Raw genomic sequence first — 21,425 nt, 5'->3', positions numbered from 1 at the left:
TTCTCCCTCTCCCTCTGCTGCTACCCATGCTTGTGCTTGTGTTCGCTCACGCTCTCTCTCTCTCTCAGCCAAATAACAAATAAAATCTTTAAAAATATAGGCAGCAGAATAAAAAAAAACCCGTTTCTGGGATTTATGTTCATACACTGTGGCATCTCATGCATACACCAACTGCATCAATAGTCCCAACCTTAAGACCAAGTATTATAGAGAGAACAGAGGGAGGGGAAATGAACTCTTTCAAATATCCTGCATACAATTGATGAAAACTAACCAAACTGTTGTCTTCCTTCTCCAAGATCAAGTTTGCTGCCACACGTTTATCACCTACTAATGGTTCACATGAACCATTGGAATGGTTCACATGGAAAAGTTTATGTCAATTCTCGAAAGCAAAAGTCTCTGGTCATTTTAAAAAACATCCCTTCATAAATATCTCATAAGACTAAAACCAGGAAAAATATCCAGAAATTTGCAAACATAAAAATTATGAAGTCTAAGATGAGCCTCCCTAAATATACCTTAACTTGGGACCAACTGTTTTCTTCTGCATCAACTATCACATATTTTTACCTCCAGAATATATTACTTCAGAGGAACATCTTTAGATTTTTATTAACATCACTCAGGTCCAACTTCAAAAATAAGTTGAAATAAAACACTACTCACATCCTGGAAATGAAGAAAGTATTATTAACTTCTGGATACATAATAGATTTAATTACTAATAATAGCAGTACAGATATACACGTGGAATATGTTTTTTAAATGTGTGGTTTTTGAAAACCCACACTCTTCTAAAATACTATATATCACTGCACAGCATGGAACATGCAGAAGGGAGGATATAAATCACAACAAGAAATCATGGAGCACAACATATTATCAGTAGAATTCTCTGCCTGGTCCTCAGGACAGACACCAGTTGAAGCACCATCTCCTCCACAATGTCTTTGGATATACTCCAAAACATTGTGACTGCTCCCTCCTCTCAACTTATAACTTCTCCTAAACACCCTTTTGTTCCTGTATCCTGCTTTGCAACATCTCTTACAGTGCTGTGTTTAACTTGTCTATGGTGTAATATGTATTATTACAACCTTTCCCTTTGTGCACAAGCTGAATCCTTCATTGGACTTCAGGGTCTCTGGATTATAGATTTTTGCATTTGTGAGGAACTCATGCAGAGAGGTCTGTGGGTGTGCACACATGTGCTTGGACGAGTACAGTAAGAAAAACCAAGAACTGAGTTCAGTAGAAGAGAGGCCACACTCCTCAGAAGTCAGGTCGGGTGATGAAAAGGGGAGAGAATGGTATGTACCAGATAACACAGGTAAGGAAACACAAGTCCCACGAGGGTTTGGTGATGACATGGAGCAAATTAACTTGAAAAGCATTGGAGCAGTGCAAGGGACTGTGCATGAGGTAGAGGAAAAGACAGAGCTGGTCTGCAGGGGCTTGTGCAGTGGCAAGGGTATCCCTGGAGTAATGGTCATGCTAGCAATCAAAAATAAATAAATAAATAAATAAATAAATAAATAAATAAATAAATAAGAGAAAATTATCTCTATGATGACTATAAGGTACCACTATGGCATTGGTCAAGAGTAGTGGCAAATGCACTCTTACACACTGCTCAGATGAATTTCCTTATTAGTAAGTCTGAAGTGTCAAAGGAACAAAACAATCATGAAATCTGATTATCTTAAGAATTGTAATTTATATTCTCTGGCGTACAAGGAAAATATTGCATGTGTCACTTAATGAAATATACTGAAGTGATGCAGCCATTATTTTAAGTCACTGTGTTTAGATTTCAATCACAAAAAAAATTCATATTTATATACTTTATATATGTAATCTAGCCACCCATTCACTCCATACTTCCTAATACATCATACATGATTTTGAAACTGCCAAATGATTCAGACAAAAAATTTAAATCCATGTATTCTTTCTCAAAGAAAATGGGGAACAGTACCTAATTGCAGAGAGATATTATAGTTAATAATTAATAATAATTAAGTTGTTTTCTTTTTCCCTTTATTTCTTAGCAATTGAAAAAATAAAATCTCTTTTTATTGCAGCTAACAAAAAATAAAATGTGGGGAAAATAATAGAAGTGCTCTTCCTCACTATATTCTCTCTCAAGTCAAATATTTCTTTCCTTTAAAAATATCAAATCTGGGATGCCTGGGTGGCTCAGCAGTTGAGCGTCTGCCTTCAGCTCAGGGTGATCCTGGAGTTCCGGGATCTAGTCCCACATCAGGCTTCCTGCAGGGAGTCTGCTTCTCCCTCTGTCCCTCTGCCTATGTCTGTGCCTCTCTGTCTCTCTCATGAATAAATAAATTTTTTAAAATCTTAAAATATATATATATATATATAAAATCTGCCCTATAACTTGCACACGAGGAGAGAATTAACATTATAGCAAGAAAAATTTTACAAATTAGATGATATACCTATTTGAAGTAGATTTTTCTTGAATGTTATTTTTCAGTCAAAAAAACAGTCCTTAAAAAAAAAAAAAAAAAAAACACAGTCCTTGCCTGCAAGGAGGCTATAGTATAACCTGTATATAGAGATCTGAAATAGTAAGGTATATTATATAGTTCAGAAATGAGCAGCCTACATCTCAAAGCATACTTTTTTCTGAATGAGTATCAGAAAAACAGGCCATTCTATTTAAAAGGATATAGCGTTTTAAAGGTATTAACATGGGCAGCCCGGGTGGCTCAGCGGTTTAGCGCCACCTTCAGCCCAGGGCCTGATCCTGGAGACCTGGAATCGAGTCCCACATCGGGCTCCCTGCATGGAGCCTGCTTCTCCCTCTGCCTGTGTCTCTGGCTCTCTCTTTCTCTGTGTGTATCTCTCATGAATAAATAAATAAAATCTTTTTAAAAAATAATAAATAAAAATAAGGGTATTGACAGCAGCTTTCTATGAAGGAAAAGAAATTTGGGCAGAATTGGGCCTTGGGCCACCATTGGTAGGTTTTGTAAGAACAATGTCAACACGTAATTGTGAGGGCTAGTTGATGCCCTTTGAAAACGTGCCAATTAAAGGCTATCTATAATTTTGTGCGAAATTTTGTGCGAAATAGGGCTTTCTAATGGAATTGTTGATATGCTTAACCACTGCATATGGACACAAACTCTACCACTTTAATGGAAACAGTCAATGCCATCACCAGGACAGAACCACTTAGTAGGGAAATTGGAAATTTAATTTCAATCAGATGAACAAAAAAATGGAAAAGAATGCTTGAAGTGGTAGCATAAAAAACACCAGTGATTAAAAACATTTGGAACCTTTGCTTACCCTTCAAAGGCATTTGTTGCCATGGTTTTTAAAGACCTCTGAAAGCTTCAGCTGTGTCCACAAGAGCTGCCAAGAAATAGGGGTTCTATACTGATTTTATTTGTCAGATGCATTTTGTCTTAATTATCTCCAAGATAAAGATTACTTGGCCAAAGGGAGAAAAAGGAAGAGCCACTATCATTTCACAGGTAAAAAGACTATGATTTTGCTTTTCTGAGGCCTTCTTCATGCATTCATGTGCACACACATCAAATTTCATACTATAGCTGTAGAGTAACAAACACTTAAAATCAGTAAGGAGAATGACATTCTTACATGGAAGAAAGTTTTCAGTTCTTGAACTTCAAGGCTGTGCCTTTCTTTTTGTCTGATGAGAACCAGGAGCCAAACATCTAGCACATTTACCAATACCTAGGGGTAAGGACTTTCTTTCAAAATGTTTCATCACAAATGCTTTCATTTGAAAATTACATGATAGTTATATGTGTACACACGGAAACTCTCCTGCCCTTTGGCCTCAATGATCTTAATTCTTTGCTGTACAACATGCATGTTACTATAAGATGTAAAGGAAAAATGAGAAGTAGAAATAATGGAAGGATTAGGCAAGCTCTGGGTCCAAAAAGATGCCTGTGGATTCCCACCATAAAAAAAATAAATAAATAAAAATAAATAAATAAATAAAAACTGTTTTTTTTTTAAATCATAAAAATGCTTGTATTTATTCCTGCTGTTTACTATTTGTTACAGCTTACTATGATGGAGTTAGCATATTCTCTTTTAAATTGTAAGCTCCTTGAGAGCAGCATTTGGCCCTGTTGGGCTAATTTGTCATTTTCCTCTTTAGAAGGGCCTTGAACATACACTTGGAATAATGAGAGTGTTTCTTACAAGGTTTTGGGAAGATGCAGGGAACTCATAATACATTATTATGAGAATCAAGAGGAAGTTTCTGGAGTTATTTCTCCACTATTAATAATGGGCAACATTCAGGAAGTAGTTAAACCATTCTTTTCACCAAGTTTCTTTAAAAATAATTGAGGCAATCGATTCAAGTCTTCACCCCTGGATGGTCTGCAGAGTGCTAATTATCTCTTTGTAGCTGCTGGGTGATACTGTCTGGATACCCAGCTACCATGTCAAACCCAGTATGTATGGACTCGAACTTACCATACAACCCCTCTCTGATTGGCCTTTCTCTTGCTTTTCTCAGCTCAGGTGATGATGCTATTATTTTCCCTCTGTATGTGAACCTCTTAACTTCCTTCTCTCCCAGACATCTCATACTGAATCACCTTAAAACAACATAGATTCTTGCATTATAATATCCTCCCATCTAACCCCTTTTTTCTTCATTTCACAGAAACCCAAAAGCCCAGAAAGATTAGAATACCAGCCATGTTTCCACTCTCTCCCTCTGTAATCTCTCTGTATGCCTCTGGTAGGTTAATCTTAATTAAAGTGTGTCTTGTCCCATCTCTCCCATGACTGAAAAAATGTAATAGTTTGGTGTTACCTGAGGCCCACAAACGGATCCTAACCTTCCTCTCATACTTTTTTTTTTATTCACTGAGTGATTCCTACAATATGAAGCCTTGATCTGAACCTTACCTGTGAGGTGCTCACATTCGCTAAGAAGAAAAGACACATCTACACGAGTACTTGCAGTCCTAGACACAGAAGGCCACAGGAGAGAGAGAACTTCTGCATTAACAGCAGAGAAGGTTTGATGACAATGACTCCTGACTAGAATAGGAAGAGCTTTTACAGGTAGGTTTGGAAAAGAATTCCCAGCAAAGAAATAGAATGCTCATATTGGAGTAACAACAGGTAGTCCGGCATAAAAATATTACTTCAAAAGTAGAAATGGTGACTTGGAAATCCTTGAATGGTGGTCGAAGGATTCTTCTCTGGGCTATCAAAGTCATTAGAGCCTTCTGCACAAGGTACTGACATGATTAGTTATCTTCTTTAAGCACAGTAGGAGACTGGCAGTATGCAGAATGACTTGGAAGAAGGAAAACCAAATGAAGCAAGGGGTTAAGTGAAGGAGAAAAAGCAAAAAGAAAAATTAAGTTCTTGCACTGAGCCTGGGGAAAGGTAGTAAGAATTGGACAAATACACATTAGAGAAGTTATCTCAACAGAACTCCACTACGGTTCTGATGGGAAACATCAGGAGAAGCTAAAGATAACTGACCCTAAGGTTTTAAGTGTAAGTGCCTGAGGGAACAACACTCCCCAGAGGAGTGGCTAGTATCAGATGAAGATCCATGGGAGGGGCAGCCCCGGTGGCATGATCCTAGGTGTGATCCTGGAGACCCGGGATCAAGTCCCACATCAGGTTCCCTGCATGGAGCCTGCTTCTCCCTCTGCCTGTGTCTCTGCCTCTCTCTCTCGGTGTGTGTGTGTGTGTGTGTGTGTGTGTGTGTGTGTATCTATGAATAAATAACATCTTAAAAAAAAAAGATCCATGGGAGTCCTGAGGAAGCCACGTTGAGGCAGGAGCTATATGTGGAAGATATCTGCATAGTTGTGACCCTTGAGGTCTTAAATATTGTTTCCCAAGGGCTTCTGTGACAAAGTACCACAAATGTAAAGTACTATTTTACAACACAAAGTATTATCTCATAGTTCTGGAGGCTAAAAGTCTGAAATCAAGTTGTCAGCAGGGTTATGCACTCTTTGAAAGCTGTGGGGAACACTACTACTTCCTTGCTTCTTTATAGCTTCTTGTTTTTGCCAGCAATCCTTGGGGTTCTTTGGCACATAGATTCACTACTCCAATCTCTCTCTCAGTGGTCTTATGGCATTCTCCTGCCTGTCTTCTTTTTTAAGATTTTATTTATTTATTCATGAGAGACACACAGAGAGAGGTAGAGACATAGGCAGAGGGAGAAACAGGCTCCCTGTGGGGAATCGGATGTGGGACTCGATCCCAGAACCCCAAGATCACAATCTGACCCAAAGGCAGATGCTCAACCACTGAGCCACCAAGGTGCCCCTCTAAATGTCCCTCTTAATAAGGACACTAGTCCTATTGGATCAAGGGTCCACCCTACTCCAATATGACTTCAACTTATTTAACTGCAATGACTTATTTGGAAATACTGAGATATTGGGGTTAGGGCTTCAATATGGCTTTGGGGGAAGCACTATCCAGCCCAAAACAGATATGCATGAGACCACCTAGGAAACTAGTTAGAGAAAAGGATGGAAAGGTAAAGAGACTGCAGATGCTGGGGAATGCCTAGTTTTAAAAAGCTGAAGAGAAAAAGTAAAGAGGCAGAAAGAGGACAGTAACCCTCTGTTCTCTCAAGGCTTATTTCCCTGAGCTTATCTTGGTTTATGCCATTGTACATTTCTGGAATTACTTTCCAAACTGCTTGTTACCTATGGAAATCCTTCATTTCTTTCGAGGCCTATATCAAATATGCCACTTGCATTAATGTTTCTCCTGCCAGCCTTACCCAGTGAAATCTCTTCCTTCTCTGAGGTCCTCTAGCAGGTCTTATTTACTACTCTTTTGACCGTTTGTCATACTCTACTTATGTGAGTAGAGTGTACTCAACACTAATAGAGACATTGGAGCAACAGTAACCAACAGGGCAGAGCAGACCTGACATCAACTTTCACTGAGCTTACGTTTAGGTTCAGGCAGGAATCTGGGGAAGCAGCACCTGGTACAGAAAGACAATCATCAACCAAATGATTAAATAAGAGAACTTCATTAATGGTTTAAGGGCCTTAAAAAATAAGGGTAATGGAGTATAAAACACACACACACACATACACACACACAAGTGGCAAATGTTTGTAGGATTACTTTGGGTAAGGTAATCATGGAAGACTTCTCTAAAGATACTGACACAATCATGACATGACATGATCTTTTTCTCTGAGAAAATGATCTTAGGCAGAGATCTGAATAATAATAAGCCAGTCAAGTAAAGATGTGGGTGTTGCAAGCAGAGGGAAAAACGTGCTGAGGTCCTGAGGAAGGAACATGGTTGGTGTGCTAGAGGAAAAGAAAGGCCAGTGTAGCTGGATGGCACTAAACAGGGGGGAGAAATAAGCAGGTTTAATATAGTGGAGAATATCTGAAGCCACAGGAAGGAATCTGGACTTTAAGTGCAGTATGAGTTTTAGGGGAAAGAGCATATGACCTGGTTAATATATTTAAAAGATTTCTCCTGCTGTTGCATGGAGACTAGATGATAGAGGAGCAAGTGTGGAATACAGAGATCAAAATTCAGTATTATTGTGTCCATATATTATCAAGGCCTCAACTTTGAGCTATATCTCTGAAAGGATTCCAGAGATAAAATAGTTACATGATGAGAAAGCAGCCTCCATTTCTTCCCCACCCGCTAGCCTTTTCCAGGCATGGGTACATATGTCAAGCCAGAAGGTGACTAGAAATGTGAAACTATATGCAAAAACTAATCTGTCTTAGAAGAATAACGGTGATTTCCTAAGCACAAAAGGCCTAAATTCTCTCTTAATACAGCTCTACAAAGTGGATGGAACCAGCTAAATAGGCAAGGTTCTTCAAAAAGCCAGGCTCTGCTTACCCTCAGTTGCTGTTTGGGGAGCTATCCAGGGTGCTGGAATGCTCTCCCCTCCCCCTCCCATGCTTTCCAAGACCTAATGCTTGTCAGTTACCCTTATTGGACCTAACACCTCACTGCCTTGAATCATAACCAGATTCCACTGTGATACCCCCTGATGTCCTTCTGGTCTCAGCTAACCCTTTTTTTTAAGATTTTATTTATTCATGAGAGACACCGAGAGAGGCAGAGACACAAGCAGAGGGAGAAGCAGACTCTATGCAGGGGACCTGATGTGGAACTCGATCCCAGGACTCCAGGATCATGCCCTGGGCGAAGGCAGGTGCTAAACCGCTGAGCCACCCAGGGATCCTCAGCTAACTTTTAAATCAACACCTGTCTGGGCCATGTCTGTTTGATCTAATGTTAATTATGTTCTTTGTACATCTGAGAAAGATAATATGAAGTGGCAGCATAGCTAGTGGTGTACAAATAGGCTTGGGACTCCACTGTACCTCATGACCATTAGAAATAATAATGTCAGAGAAGCAGTGAGCTCAGTGGAGTCTTTGTCCTTTGGAATTATATTCAAAGGTAGTACTGGGCTGTTGAACCAATAATCAAATCTGCTTATATAACTCATCCAAGGTCTCTGCCTACAACACAACTTAAGAAACACTGCTTCTCCATCTGCAATGATTAACAAGCTCGTGTACTATCCCATTTTACCCCTCCCTTAAATAGCATCCTTGACTTTGCTTTAAAAAAAAAAAAAAACATGTTCAACTGAAAGCCATTACTCAATTTCTTGAGTAATCAAGTTTATACAGTAAGTAGTGGATGAAAATTTGTATGCTTTCAAATCAAACACTTTACCTCTTCAACTAAAACACTTAGAGCACTAGAGTAATCTGATGGATACTCATTTCTAGCTCTCTTCTTCAATAACAAGAAAAACAGGGACAGCTACAGCATCTTCAGAAGTTTCTACCTACATATCAGACCCTTCACTGTCCTTAAATAGCTCTGAGGGGCAGTATGACTTATAAAGAGCCAAGAAGTTCAGTAAAAACTTTTTAGTTGCAAGTTTTCAAAACTACAATGAGAAAATGGGACAAGAAACCAGTGAACTTGCTCTGGTATTTCCTTTATATATGCACAAACAAGCCAAATACATAGAAATGCCATTCAAGTAAAAAGGAAATAAATTAGTTTGTTTTTACATAATCTAAGAATAAATATATGGCCAAGAATGTCTTTGTTTAATCTAATGATCAATTAATTTCATTAATTTCTATTCACAGAGCTCCCCAAACTCCCTTTCACCTCCTGGTCTTTGCTTATATGCTCATTCCTATGAGTGAACATCCATCCCCTCCTTTATTTTGCTCACTCGACTCATCCTCCAGACTTAATTTTAAATCAAGAAAACTTCTCATAGCCTGACTCAACCCCCACCAGGACTGAGTGACATTTGGACTCCTCTATAAGACCCTCCACTCATCCTCATCTTGGCACTTGTCACACTGTAATTTAGTTGCCAATTTTTTTTTTTTTTTGCACAACTCTCTCACTACCTTTTAGGGTCTATGAGAATGAGGACTATGTCTTTCCTATAATTTTATCTCCAGGGCTTTCCACAGTGTTCTGGCTAGTAGAGGCAATCAATGAATAAATAAATGAATTAATAAACAGAATAATTTTTAAGGTCCCTCCTCATGTCTAAAGGTACTGTCTTTGTCTCATTTCTATGCTTCTTCTAAAACTTTGGACTCAATATTCACCTCATTTAGTAAAACTTATTTAAGTGACTTCATACCATAATACGAAGTTTCTGAAGCCAGGCAGAAATTGTAGCTTATGCAATTTATATATAGTACAATTTTATATAATTTATAGTACAATGAAATCCTACTATTTAGTCTGTATATGTAAGATGGAGATAAGATATATATTTTAACCATCAAAGAGTAAGCAGAATTTTTTTAAATGTTTGAACTTTTGATAATGCCATATACCAATAAAACATTTTTTATTAGCTCACATTTCCTTCACTATTTTTTATAAGTGTATTTTTCTTTTTTCCTTTTTTTTTTTGCTCTGATACTTTAATGCTCAGAGTACTCAGTATGATGTGAAGTTATACAGTACAATCTTCAATGCTGAACAAATAGGATAAAAATAATTTGTGAGAATATTGGTATTGTTCCTTGAAGACAGGTCCTTTTTATCTTCAATTTTAGTAATTTGACCTTTATAACTGAAAATATTTATTTTCTTATATTTTTCTATTATATTCCTTATCTTTATCATATAATTGCACTTTACCTATACTGACTTACTCTCTAATTGTATCATAAGAACAAGTATCTTTGCCACCCCAATAAATTTCCCAAATAAATTCCAAATTTTTTGGGAATACAGATTATGTCTGACACATATTTTGATTTCTCTCAGAACTTCTAGCACAGGTACAGAGTAAGTTTTTAATAAATATGAATAGTCAAAACTTTAGATTTAGAAACATCTATTCCCTTTCCATGCATTAAATCAAGGGTTAGCAAATTATGGCTCATAGTTCATTTCTGGTCAGTTCTGGCCTATTTTTGTATATAAAGTTTCACTGGCACACACCCATTTACTTATATATTGTCTATGGCTCCTTATGGGCCACAATGTCAGGGCTGAGTAGTTGCAACAATGACTGCAAAGCCTAAAATAGTTACTATCTGGATTTTTACAAAAAAAAATTGTTGCTGAACACTGCTATCAATGATTTTTACAGATGAGAGAACTCAGTTTCAGATAAGTCAAGTTTATAATTGAACCTGTTCACTAAACCTACCTCTGTCAGATGATTTGTCAATACCAGATTAAATATTTGGTGAAAATAATGCTATTTTAGAATATATAAAAGCAAATAAACAGTAATATCACAAATGAATATGGTTGTTGAAAGACCTTTCAGGGCTTATCCTAACTTAAACCAAATAGAAATGCCATTTTTCTAAATTAAGACAGTATCATTTGGTAAAATTGAATAATCTATGTTGTTTTAACACATAGATATGTGTATATATACATATCCATGTATACATTTATATATATTTATACATATATATTACATATGTGTGTATACATGTATAAACAAAAATTTACTATCAGAGAATATCATTAATTTTATTTAAGAAACCCAACAAAAAAGTGCAAATCTTACAGTAGATTTCTAAAAGATGTTGAAAGTAAGAACTGTCAAAAAAACTGCTTTAAAATGGACTGAGATAAATAAATATATATATATATATATATATATATATATATATATATATATAAAATGAACCAAGATAAAGTTAATTCAGCTAACCTAAACTCCTGTCAGACTGCTATGCCTGTCAGACAAAGAATCTTTAGCATAGATATTTTGGGTAGTAGAAATGATGGATGTTTCTCCCAGGGCATCCTCTAAAATGCAACAATATAGACATTCATGGAATAAAAATAAATTGCAGCTGGCAGTATAAGGGTGACTTGGTAAGCCACATATAAAAAAAGGATCAAGGCACACAGGTGAATGAAATGTTACAAGTAAATACTAACTGCTTACACTGATAATACATCCCCTATTACAGGTCACCAGCTATTGAGTCTTCTCATTTTAGCAAAAGTCATATCATCTACTGAGACAACAAGGAGGTGGAGGAAGAGCAAGAGAAGAACAAGTCAAGTTAGAGTTGATGCAAAGAACTGGTGCTCTGGAGCAAAGATCAGAACAGAATCCATATCTGGACACAACCAAGGTGGAAGGTAGTAATGTACAGAAAATTCATATTACATGTATTGTATAAGCCCCGTTGCCTGCAACACATGAATATCTGAGCACAGACCTCTGGAAACCCAGCTATTAAAATCCCCTTCCTGTTGAGTTGCTCAAGACTGCTTGGATCTTGCCAATGGAGGGAGCATAATTACTCAGCCAGCCACAACTACCCTGGTCTTTGTCAACTCTTTCTACCGAGAACTTTTTTATCTTCATGTTTCTACCAGAGATACTAATGGACCTACCAGGTATTAGTGTTTTCTTCTACAAATGGCTGCTCATATGCCTTCTTTCTTCAGTTGCTTCCCTTCAAGATTAAAGGGAAATAAGTTGTTTTCAACACACTATTACCTTGAATACTTCTCTTGAAGAAGGCCTTACAGCCCTCACAGGACCAGACTCCATAATGGTAGCCTGAGGCATAGTCATTGCACACTGCACAGTAGCGAGTCTCCTTGGCAGACTCCATGGCCATGTTTCCTTTGTCACTGGTACTGGCCAATCTCTCTCTGCCACCCTGGCGTCGATTATCTGAATTTGGCCTGGAAAAAAAATAGGAAAAAATAAAAACAGTGAATCTATTAACATTAGAAAAGCAAAACATGTACACTCTTCTAAAGAATAAGAGGCTTGGGGGATGCAGCAGATCCACTTTATTCTGACATTTTGAAATAATGAATCATAATGTAAGCTAATCTTTCATTACCTCTTGCCGGCTGTTACAGCAAAAGGTGTTTGCCTATTCTATTAACCTTGAGGGGAAATTGTTTATTGCAAACTTGCTTAAAAAATGGACTGCCTACACCAGAATATATTATTCAGAAAATGACAAAATGAAATTAGCTGGTTTTTAATAGATTTATTCACTTTTTTTCAGGGATTTACAGTTAATGAAGAATCATCAGAGACCAATGGTTATTCAAATTCTACACACACTACGGATCTTTAGGAAATAGAGAAAAAGTATAAACCAGCTGGAGCATTTGAAATTCAAATGAACTGATGAACAACATAGAACATCTATAGAAAGGTAACAATTCAAATTTTTATGTCATCATTACCATGTAACCCTGGATACCAGTTTTTATCACTTGACTATACCTTCAAGGTGCCATTCAATATTCAACACTGCTCTTTAAGAGTGTCTAGAATAAGAAGAGCAGAGAAACACACATGATTATTCTAACTTTAGAAAGTGCACAGAGGATATATATCCCAGAAAGAGACCTGAGAATTAACAGTATGTTCTAGGATAACCAAGGAAATGAAGAAGTCAAAAATTTTAAGGAGGAAGAAACAGTGATTGATACTGCCAAATGGGGCAGAGAAGTCCAATAAAGCAAGGACTGATGGAATGCAGTTAGATTTGACGAAGAGGAACCTCAGTAGGGAATTTCGGAGGATGAGTCCAACCACAGGCCAAAAGCCAGTGGGTGGAAAAATGAATGGAGTATGAGGAAATGAAAATGAGTGAAGGCCATTCCTCTGAGAACTTGGATGACAATGGGTAGAGAAAGAGATGGGGTGGTTGCTAAAGAACATAAAGATAAAAAAGGATTTTCAGAATGGAAGTGGAAGCCTCATCTAGAATGAAGGGAATGGGCAGTAGAGAGGGAAGAGCTGAGGCTATAAAGTAAGGCAGAACAGAGCAAAGTCAAGGGAAGTCTAGCAGTTGGGATTAAAGTCACAGGTAGAAGGCACAGCCTCAACAAAGACACCTTGAAGAAGACAGAGAGAAAAGAGGTAAGAAAAGGAGATGAAATGAAGTTTGCATCTCTTGTTTAACCAAATATAGGACCGGAACTTAGATCAATCCAGGATTTGCTAGGCATATGCAACTGAATAAAAGCAGTGGAAGAGAAATGAGGTTGTATGGTCAGAGCCCGACACAGTACCTGGTATGTAGTTGGCACTTGGTAATATCTTAAATGAACTCATAGAATGTTTTAGGGTATACAGGAAAAGAAGAAACGTCGAAAGATATTGGAAGGATACATGGAGTGAAGGGTCCCATAAAACACTAAAAAAGAGAGAGAGAGAGAGAGAGAGCTGAGGTGCACGGGTGGCTCGGTTGGTTAAGCGTCTAACTTTGGCTCAGGTCATGATCTCAGGGTCGTGGGATGCCAGGTTTGACTCCTCCCTCAGCAAGGAGTCTGCTTGTTCCTCTGCCACTACCCCTGCTCATTCTCTCTCTCTCTCTCTCTCTCTCTCTCTCTCTCTCTCTCTCTCTTTCCCTGAAATAAATAAATAAATTTAAAAAAAATAAAAAATAAAATTTAAACAAAACAACCTAGGATGAGATAAAGTGAACTGAATATAGAGCTTCCAGGGTCTCTGATTAAAGAAGCTCATGCTTCCAGCTTCTACTCCCCACCCAAATAACCAAACCACATTGACTTTTTCAGTGGCCCTCCTTTTCACAAGCCCTGTCTTTCCTTTTAGCTGAAATTTTATTACCCTTCTATGCCCTGATCACTCATTGATATTGTCCACAATTTTGTGGTGGAGGTTCTCAAACAATGCTTGCCATAATACTCACAAAATACTGGCTCCTTGAGTTGAGCATCTCTGATTTGGCCAATTTTTTTTTCCATTCTAAATGACATAGCTCTTAGTTTGACAGCCTCAAATGGAAGTTCTTTATTTTTTAATATCTTTAGAGACACTAGCTTGCAGTTTTCAATTCTAGTTCATATTCTTTTGCCTATTCCCTTCCATTTCATCACAGTGATATTGAACTCCCCTCTCCCCAAACAAGCTCAAAATTTTGTACTGTTTGTTTATTAACATCTTATTCCAGTGCTTAGGAAGCAGCCCTAAAAATTTATCTATAGAAGCTTAGTGCCTTTGGGGGGCAGTGTGGTTAGCAAGCTTGACACTGACAGTTTCAGTGCCTTATAAATCTTAGGTACTGTAGCCTCAATACCTAGCTCAGGGCCCAGCACACAGCAGGTATTCTATACATGTTTGCTGAAGGAAAGAAAGAAGGAAGGAAGGAAGGAAGGAAGGAAGGAAGGAAGGAAGGAAGGAAGGAAGGAGGAAGGAAGCAGGAAGGCAGGCGCGAATAACATCTGCACCGTCAAAAGTTCCCAAGTATCAAGCATCCTGCACCCATCCCTGCATAATAAAATACTGCAAGTTTAAAATTGTGGCAGGATAAATATAACATAAAATTTATCATCTTAACAATTTTTTATTTTTTTTAATATTTTATTTATTTATTCATGAGAAACAGAGAGAGAGAGGCAGAGACACAGGCAGAGGAAGAAGGAGGCTCCATGCAGGGAGCCCAACGTGGGCCTCAATCCCGGGTCTCCAGGATCACACCTTGGGCTGAAGGTGGCGCTAAACCGCTGAGCCACCCAGGCTGCCCAACAATTTTTTTAGTGTAGAGTTAAATAATGTTAAACTATTCACATTAGTGGCAACCAATCTCCAGAGCTTTTCCATCTCACAAAACTGAAGCTTCACACCCATTAAACAATCCCCCATTGCTTCTTCCAGCCAGGCCCTGGCAACCACCATTCTACTTTCAATCTCTATGCATTGGACTACTCTAGATAATTCAGAAAAGTGGAAATATGTAGTAGTTGCCTTTTTGTAAATGGTATTTTTTTATTTTTTTATTGGAGTTCAATTTGCCAACATATAGCATAACACCCAGTGCTCATCCCGTCAAGTGCCCCCATCAGTGCCCATCACCCAGTCACCCCAACCCCCTGCCTACTTCCCTTTCCACTACCCCTTGTTCATTTCCCAGAGTTATGTGTCTCTCATGTTCTGTCACCCTCACTAATATTTCCAATTAATTTCTCTCCTTTCCCCTTTATTCCCTTTCACTATTTTTATATTCCTCATATGAATGAGACCATATGTTTGTCCTTCTCCAATTGACTTACTTCACTCACCATAATACCCTCCAGTTCCATCCACGTCAAAGCAATTGGTGGGTATTTGTCGCTTCTAATGGCTGAGTAATATTCCATTGTATACATAGACCACATCTCTTTAACCATTCAAATTTCGAAGGACATCGAGACTCCTTCGAAAGTTTGCCTGTGTTCTCCTCTAGGATGTTGATGGATTATTGTCTCACATTTAGATCTTTCATCCATTTTGAGTTTATCTTTGTGTATAGTGTAAGAGAATGGTCTAGTTTCATTCTTCTGCACGTGGCTGTCCAATTTTCCCAGCATCATTTATTGAAGAGACTGTCCTTTATCCAGTGGATAGTCTTCCTGCTTTGTTGAATATTAGTTGATCACAGAGTTGAGGGTCCACTTCTGGATTCTCTATTCTTTTCCATTGATCTATGTGTCCGTTTTTGTGCCAGTAACACACTGTCTTGATGATCACAGCTTTGTAGTACAACTCAAAATCCGGCATTGTGATGCCCCCGGCTCTGGTTTTCTTTTTCAAAATTCCCCTGGCTATTTGGGGTCTTTTCTGATTCCATACAAATCTTAAGATGATTTGTTCCAACTCTCTGAAGAAAGTCCATGGTATTTTGGTAGGGATTGCATTAAATGTGTAAATTGCCCTGGGTAGCATTGATATTTCCACAAAATTAATTCTTCCAATCCATGAGCATGGAGTATTTTTCCATCTCTTTGTGTCTTCCTCAATTCCTTTCAGAAGTGTTCTGTAGTTTTTAGGGTATAGATCCTTTACCTCTTTGGTTAGATTTATTCCTAGGTGTCATATGCTTTGGGATGCAATTGTAAATGGGATTGACTCCTTAATTTCTCTTTCTTCAGTTTCGTTGTTAGTGTATAGAAATGCCATTGATTTCTGGGCATTGATTTTGTATCCTGCCACATTACCGAATTGCTGTATGAGTTCTAGCAATCTTGGGGTGGAGTCTTTTGGATTTTCTATGTACAGTATCATGTCATCTGCGAAGAGGGAGAGTTTGACTTCTTCTTTGCCAATTCGAATGCCTTTTATTTCTTTTTGTTGCCTGATTGCTGAGGCTAGGACTTCCAGTACTATGTTGAATAGCAGTGGTGAGAGTGGACATCCCTGTTGTGTTCCTGATCTTAGGGAAAAGGCTCCCAGTGTTTCCTCATTGAGAATGATATTTGCTGTGGGCTTTTCATAGATGACTTTTAAGATGCTAAGGAATGCTCCCTCTATCCCTACACTCTGAAGAGTTTTGATCAGGAATGGATGCTGTATTGATCAGGAATGGATGCTGTATTTTGTCAAATGCTTTCTCTGGATCTATTGAGAGGATCATATGGTTCTTGTTTTTTCTCTTGTTGATATGATCTCTCACATTGATTGCTTTACAAGTGTTGAACCAACCTTGCATCCCGGGGATAAATCCCACTTGGTCATGGTGTATAATCTTCTTAATGTATCGTTGGATCCTATTGACTAATATCTTGTTGAGAATTTTTGCATCTCTGTTCATCAGGGATATTGGTCTATAATTCTCCTTTTTGGTGGGTTCTTTGTCTGGTTTTGGAATTAAGGTGGTGCTGGCCTCATAAAACAAGTTTGAAAGTATTCCATCTCTTTCTATCTTTTGGAACAGCTTTTTTGTTTCTTCTTTAAACGTTTGATAGAATTCCCCTGGGAAGCCATCTGGCCCTGGACTTTTGTGTCTTAGGAGGCTTTTGACGACTGTTTCAATTTCCTCCCTGGTTATTGGCCTGTTCAAGGTTTTGATTTCTTCCTGTTCCAGTTTTGGTAGTTTGTGGTTTTCCAGAAATGCATCCATTTATTCTAGATTGCCTAATTTATTGGTGTATAGCTACTCATAATATGTTTTTAAAATCGTTTGTATTTCCTTGGTATTGGTTGTGATCTCTCCTCTTTCATTCGTGATTTTATTAATTTGAGTCTTTTTTGTTTTTAATAAAGCTGGCTAATGGTTTATCTATGTTATTAATTCTTTCAAAAACCGGAGGGAGGGGCAAGATGGCGGAAGAGCAGGGTCCCCAAATCACCTGTCCCCACCAAGTTACCTAGATAACCTTCAAACCATCCTGAAAATCTACGAATTCAGCCTGAGATGTAAAGAGAGACCAGCTGGAACGCTACAGTGAGAAGAGTCCGCGCTTCTATCAAGGTAGGAAGACGGGGAAAAAGAAATAAAGGAACAAAAGGCCTCCGAGGGGGAGGGGCCCCGCGAGGAGCCGGGCTGAGGCCGGGGCGAGTGTCCCCAGGACAGGAGAGCCCCGTCCCGGAGGAGCAGGAGCTGCACCAACCTTCCCGGGGGAAAGGGGCTCGCAGGGAGTTGGAGCAGGACCCAGGAGAGCAGGGATGCCCTTGGGCTCCCGGGGACACTAACAGACACCTGCGCCCCGGGAGAGTGCTCCGAGCTCCCTAAGGGCTGTAGCGCGGAGGGACCGACTGGAGCAGCTCGGAGGGGCTCGGGAGCGGCTCCAGGGAGGGGGCTGCGGGGCGGGAGCGCGAATCCCACAGCGCAGGCCCCGGAGCACAGGGCGCCGGGACACAGCCCAGGATCCGGCCTCCCCCTGGGACAGGCAGAGGCCGGGAGGGCCCAGGACAGCAAGGACGCTCCTGCCCCGAGCTGAGCACATCAGCGGCCCCGCCCCGGAGCCTCCAGGCCCTGCGGACGGAGAGCCGAGCCCCGAGCCCCGTAGTTCCTGCGGAGGCTGAATCCAGGCTTCCAGAGTTGCCATAGCAACTGCTGCTGTTCCTCCCTGGGTCCCACGGGGTAAACAACCCCCGCTGAGCCCTGCAGCAGGCAGGGGCAGAGCAGCTCCCCCAAGTGCTAACACCTGAAAATCAGCACAGCAGGCCCCTCCCCCAGAAGACCAGCTAGACGGACCAGTGATACTCCCCCGTGTTCCAATACAACTTGTTTTTGGCCACTCTGCACTGAGCAAAATGACTAGAAGGAAAACCTCACTTCAAAAGAAAGAATCAGAAACAGCCCTCTTTCCCACAGAGTTACAAAATCTGGATTACACTTCAATGTCAGAAAGCCAATTCAGAAGCACCATTATACAGCTACTGGTGGCTCTAGAAAAAAGCATTAAGGCCTCACGAGACTTCATGACTGCAGAATTTAGATCCAATCAGGCAGAAATTAAAAATCAATTGAATGAGATGCAATCCAAACTAGAAGTCCTAACGACGAGGGTTAACGTGGTGGAAGAACGAGTGAGTGACATAGAAGACAAGTTGATGGCAAAGAGGGAAACTGAGGAAAAAAGAGACAGACAATTAAGGGACCATGAAGACAGATTAAGGCAAATAAATGACAGTCTGAGGAAGAAAAACCTACGTTTAATTGGGGTTCCCGAGGGCGCCGAAAGGGACAGAGGGCCAGAATATGTATTTGAACAAATCCTAGCTGAAAACTTTCCCAATCTGGGAAGGGAAACAGGCATTCAGATCCAGGAAATAGAGAGATCCCCCCCTAAAATCAATAAAAACCGTTCAACACCTCGACATCTAATAGTGAAGCTTGCAAATTCCAAAGATAAAGAGAAGATCCTTAAAGCAGCAAGAGACAAGAAGTCCCTGACTTTCATGGGGAGGAATATTAGGGTAACAGCAGACCTCTCCACAGAGACCTGGCAGGCCAGAAAGGGCTGGCAGGATATATTCAGGGTCCTAAATGAGAAGAACATGCAACCAAGAATACTTTATCCAGCAAGGCTCTCATTCAAAATGGAAGGAGAGATAAAGAGCTTCCAAGACAGGCAGGAACTGAAAGAATATGTGACCTCCAAACCAGCTCTGCAAGAAATTTTAAGGGGGACTCTTAAAACTCCCCTTTAAGAAGAAGTTCAAGTAACTCTGAACGTGAATGGGCTTAATGACCCCATCAAAAGGCGCAGAGTTTCAGACTGGATAAAAAAACAGGACCCATCTATTTGCTGTCTACAAGAGACTCATTTTAGACAGAAGGACACCTACAACCTGAAAATAAAAGGTTGGAGAACCATTTACCATTCAAATGGTTCTCAAAATATACCCTAAAAACTACAGAACACTTCTGAAAGAAATTGAGGAAGACACAAAGAGATGGAAAAATATTCCATGCTCATGGATTGGCAGAATTAATATTGTGAAAATGTCAATGTTACCCAGGGCAATTTACACGTATCATGCAATCCCTATCAAAATACCATGGACTTTCTTCAGAGACTTAGAACAAATTATTTTAAGATTTGTGTGGAATCAGAAAAGACCCCAAACAGCCAGGGGAATTTTAAAAAAAGAAAACCATATCTGGGGGCATCACAATGCCAGATTTCAGGTTGTACTACAAAGCTGTGTTCATCAAGACAGTGTGGTACTGGCACAAAAACAGACACATAGATCAATGGAACAGAACAGAGAACCCAGAAGTGGACCCTGAACTTTATGCTCAACTAATATACATAAAGGAGGAAAGACGATCCACTAGAAGAAAGACAGTCTCTTCAATAAATGGTGCTGGGAAAATTGGACATCCACATGCAGAAGAATGAAACTGGACCACTCTCATGCACCATACACAAAGATAAACTCAAAATGGATGAAAGATCTAAATGTGAGACAAGATTCCATCAAAATCCCAGAGAAGAACTCAGGCAACACCCTTTTTGAACTTGGCCACAGTAACCGGAGAAGGACAAACAGTGTATGTTCTCATTCATTTGGGGAATATGAATAATAGCGAAAGGGAATATAAGGGAAGGGAGAAGAAATGTGTGGGAAATATCAGAAAGGGAGACAGAACATAAAGACTCCTAACTCTGGGAAATGAACTAGGGGTGGTGGAGGGGGAGGAGGGCGGGGGGTGGGGGTGAATGGGTGATGGGCACTGAGGGGTACACTTGACGGGATGAGCACTCGGTGTTATTCTGTATGTTGGTAAATTGAACACCAATAAAAATTAATTTATAAATAAAAAAAAAATTCTTTCAAAAACCAACTCCTGGTTTTGTTGATCTGTTCTACAGTTCTTAGGTCTCTGTTTCATTGAGTTTTGCTCGAATCTTTATTAACTCTCTTCTTCTGCTGGGGATAGGTTTTATTTGCTGTTCTTTCTCCCGTTTCCTTAGGTGCAAGGTTAGCTTGTGTATTTGAGTTTTTTCCAATTTTTGAGGGATGCTTGTATTGCAGTGTATTTCCCTCTCAGGACTGCTTTTGCTGTATCCCGAAGACTTTAAACAGTTGTATCTCCATTCTCATTAGTTTCCATGAATCTTTTTAATTCTTCTCTAATTTCCTGGTTGACCCTTTCATCTTTTAGCAGGATGCTCTTTAACCTCCGTGTGTTTGAATTTCTTCCAAATTTCTTCTTGTGATTGAGTTCTAGTTTCAAAGCATTATGGTCTGAAAATATGCAGGGGACAATCTCAATCTTTTGGTATCAGTTAAGACCTGATTTGTGACCCAGTATGTGGTCTATTCTGGAGAAAGTTCCATGTGCACTTGGGAAGAATGTGTATTCAGTTGCATTTTGATGTAAAGCTCTGTAAATATCTGTGAAATCCATCTGGTCCAGTGTATCATTTAAAGCTCTTGTTTCTTTGGAGATGTTGTGCTTAGAAAATCTGTCAGTTGCGGAAAGCGCCATGTTGAAGTCTCCCAGTATAAGTGTGTTATCTAAGTATGTCTTAACTTTGATTATTAATTGATTGATCTACTTGGCAGTTCCCACATTAGGAGCATAAATATTCATGATTGTTAGGTCCTCTTGTTGGATAGACCCTTTAAGTATGATATAGTGTACCTCTTCATCCCTTACTACAGTCTTTGGGATAA

At 39.3% G+C, this 21,425-nt stretch overlaps 1 protein-coding gene across 2 annotated transcripts in view; it reads right to left on the bottom strand.

Moving 5' to 3' along the window:
- Window positions 1–21,425, bottom strand: part of ESR1 (estrogen receptor 1) — a 276,934-nt gene that overhangs the window by 217,524 nt on the left and 37,985 nt on the right. For both annotated transcript variants that reach the window (XM_055311110.1, XM_055311109.1), the window contains exon 3: window positions 12,039–12,229. In XM_055311110.1, the coding sequence (XP_055167085.1) occupies window positions 12,039–12,229 (191 nt within the window). The remainder of the gene's footprint in view (window positions 1–12,038; window positions 12,230–21,425) is intronic.

The sequence above is a fragment of the Nyctereutes procyonoides genome, unplaced genomic scaffold, assembly GCF_905146905.1.
Source record: "Nyctereutes procyonoides isolate TBG_1078 unplaced genomic scaffold, NYPRO_anot_genome, whole genome shotgun sequence".
NCBI lineage: Eukaryota > Metazoa > Chordata > Mammalia > Carnivora > Canidae > Nyctereutes > Nyctereutes procyonoides.
The sequence above is the reverse complement of the archived record's forward strand: the minus strand, read 5'-3'. Positions and strand labels throughout refer to the sequence as shown.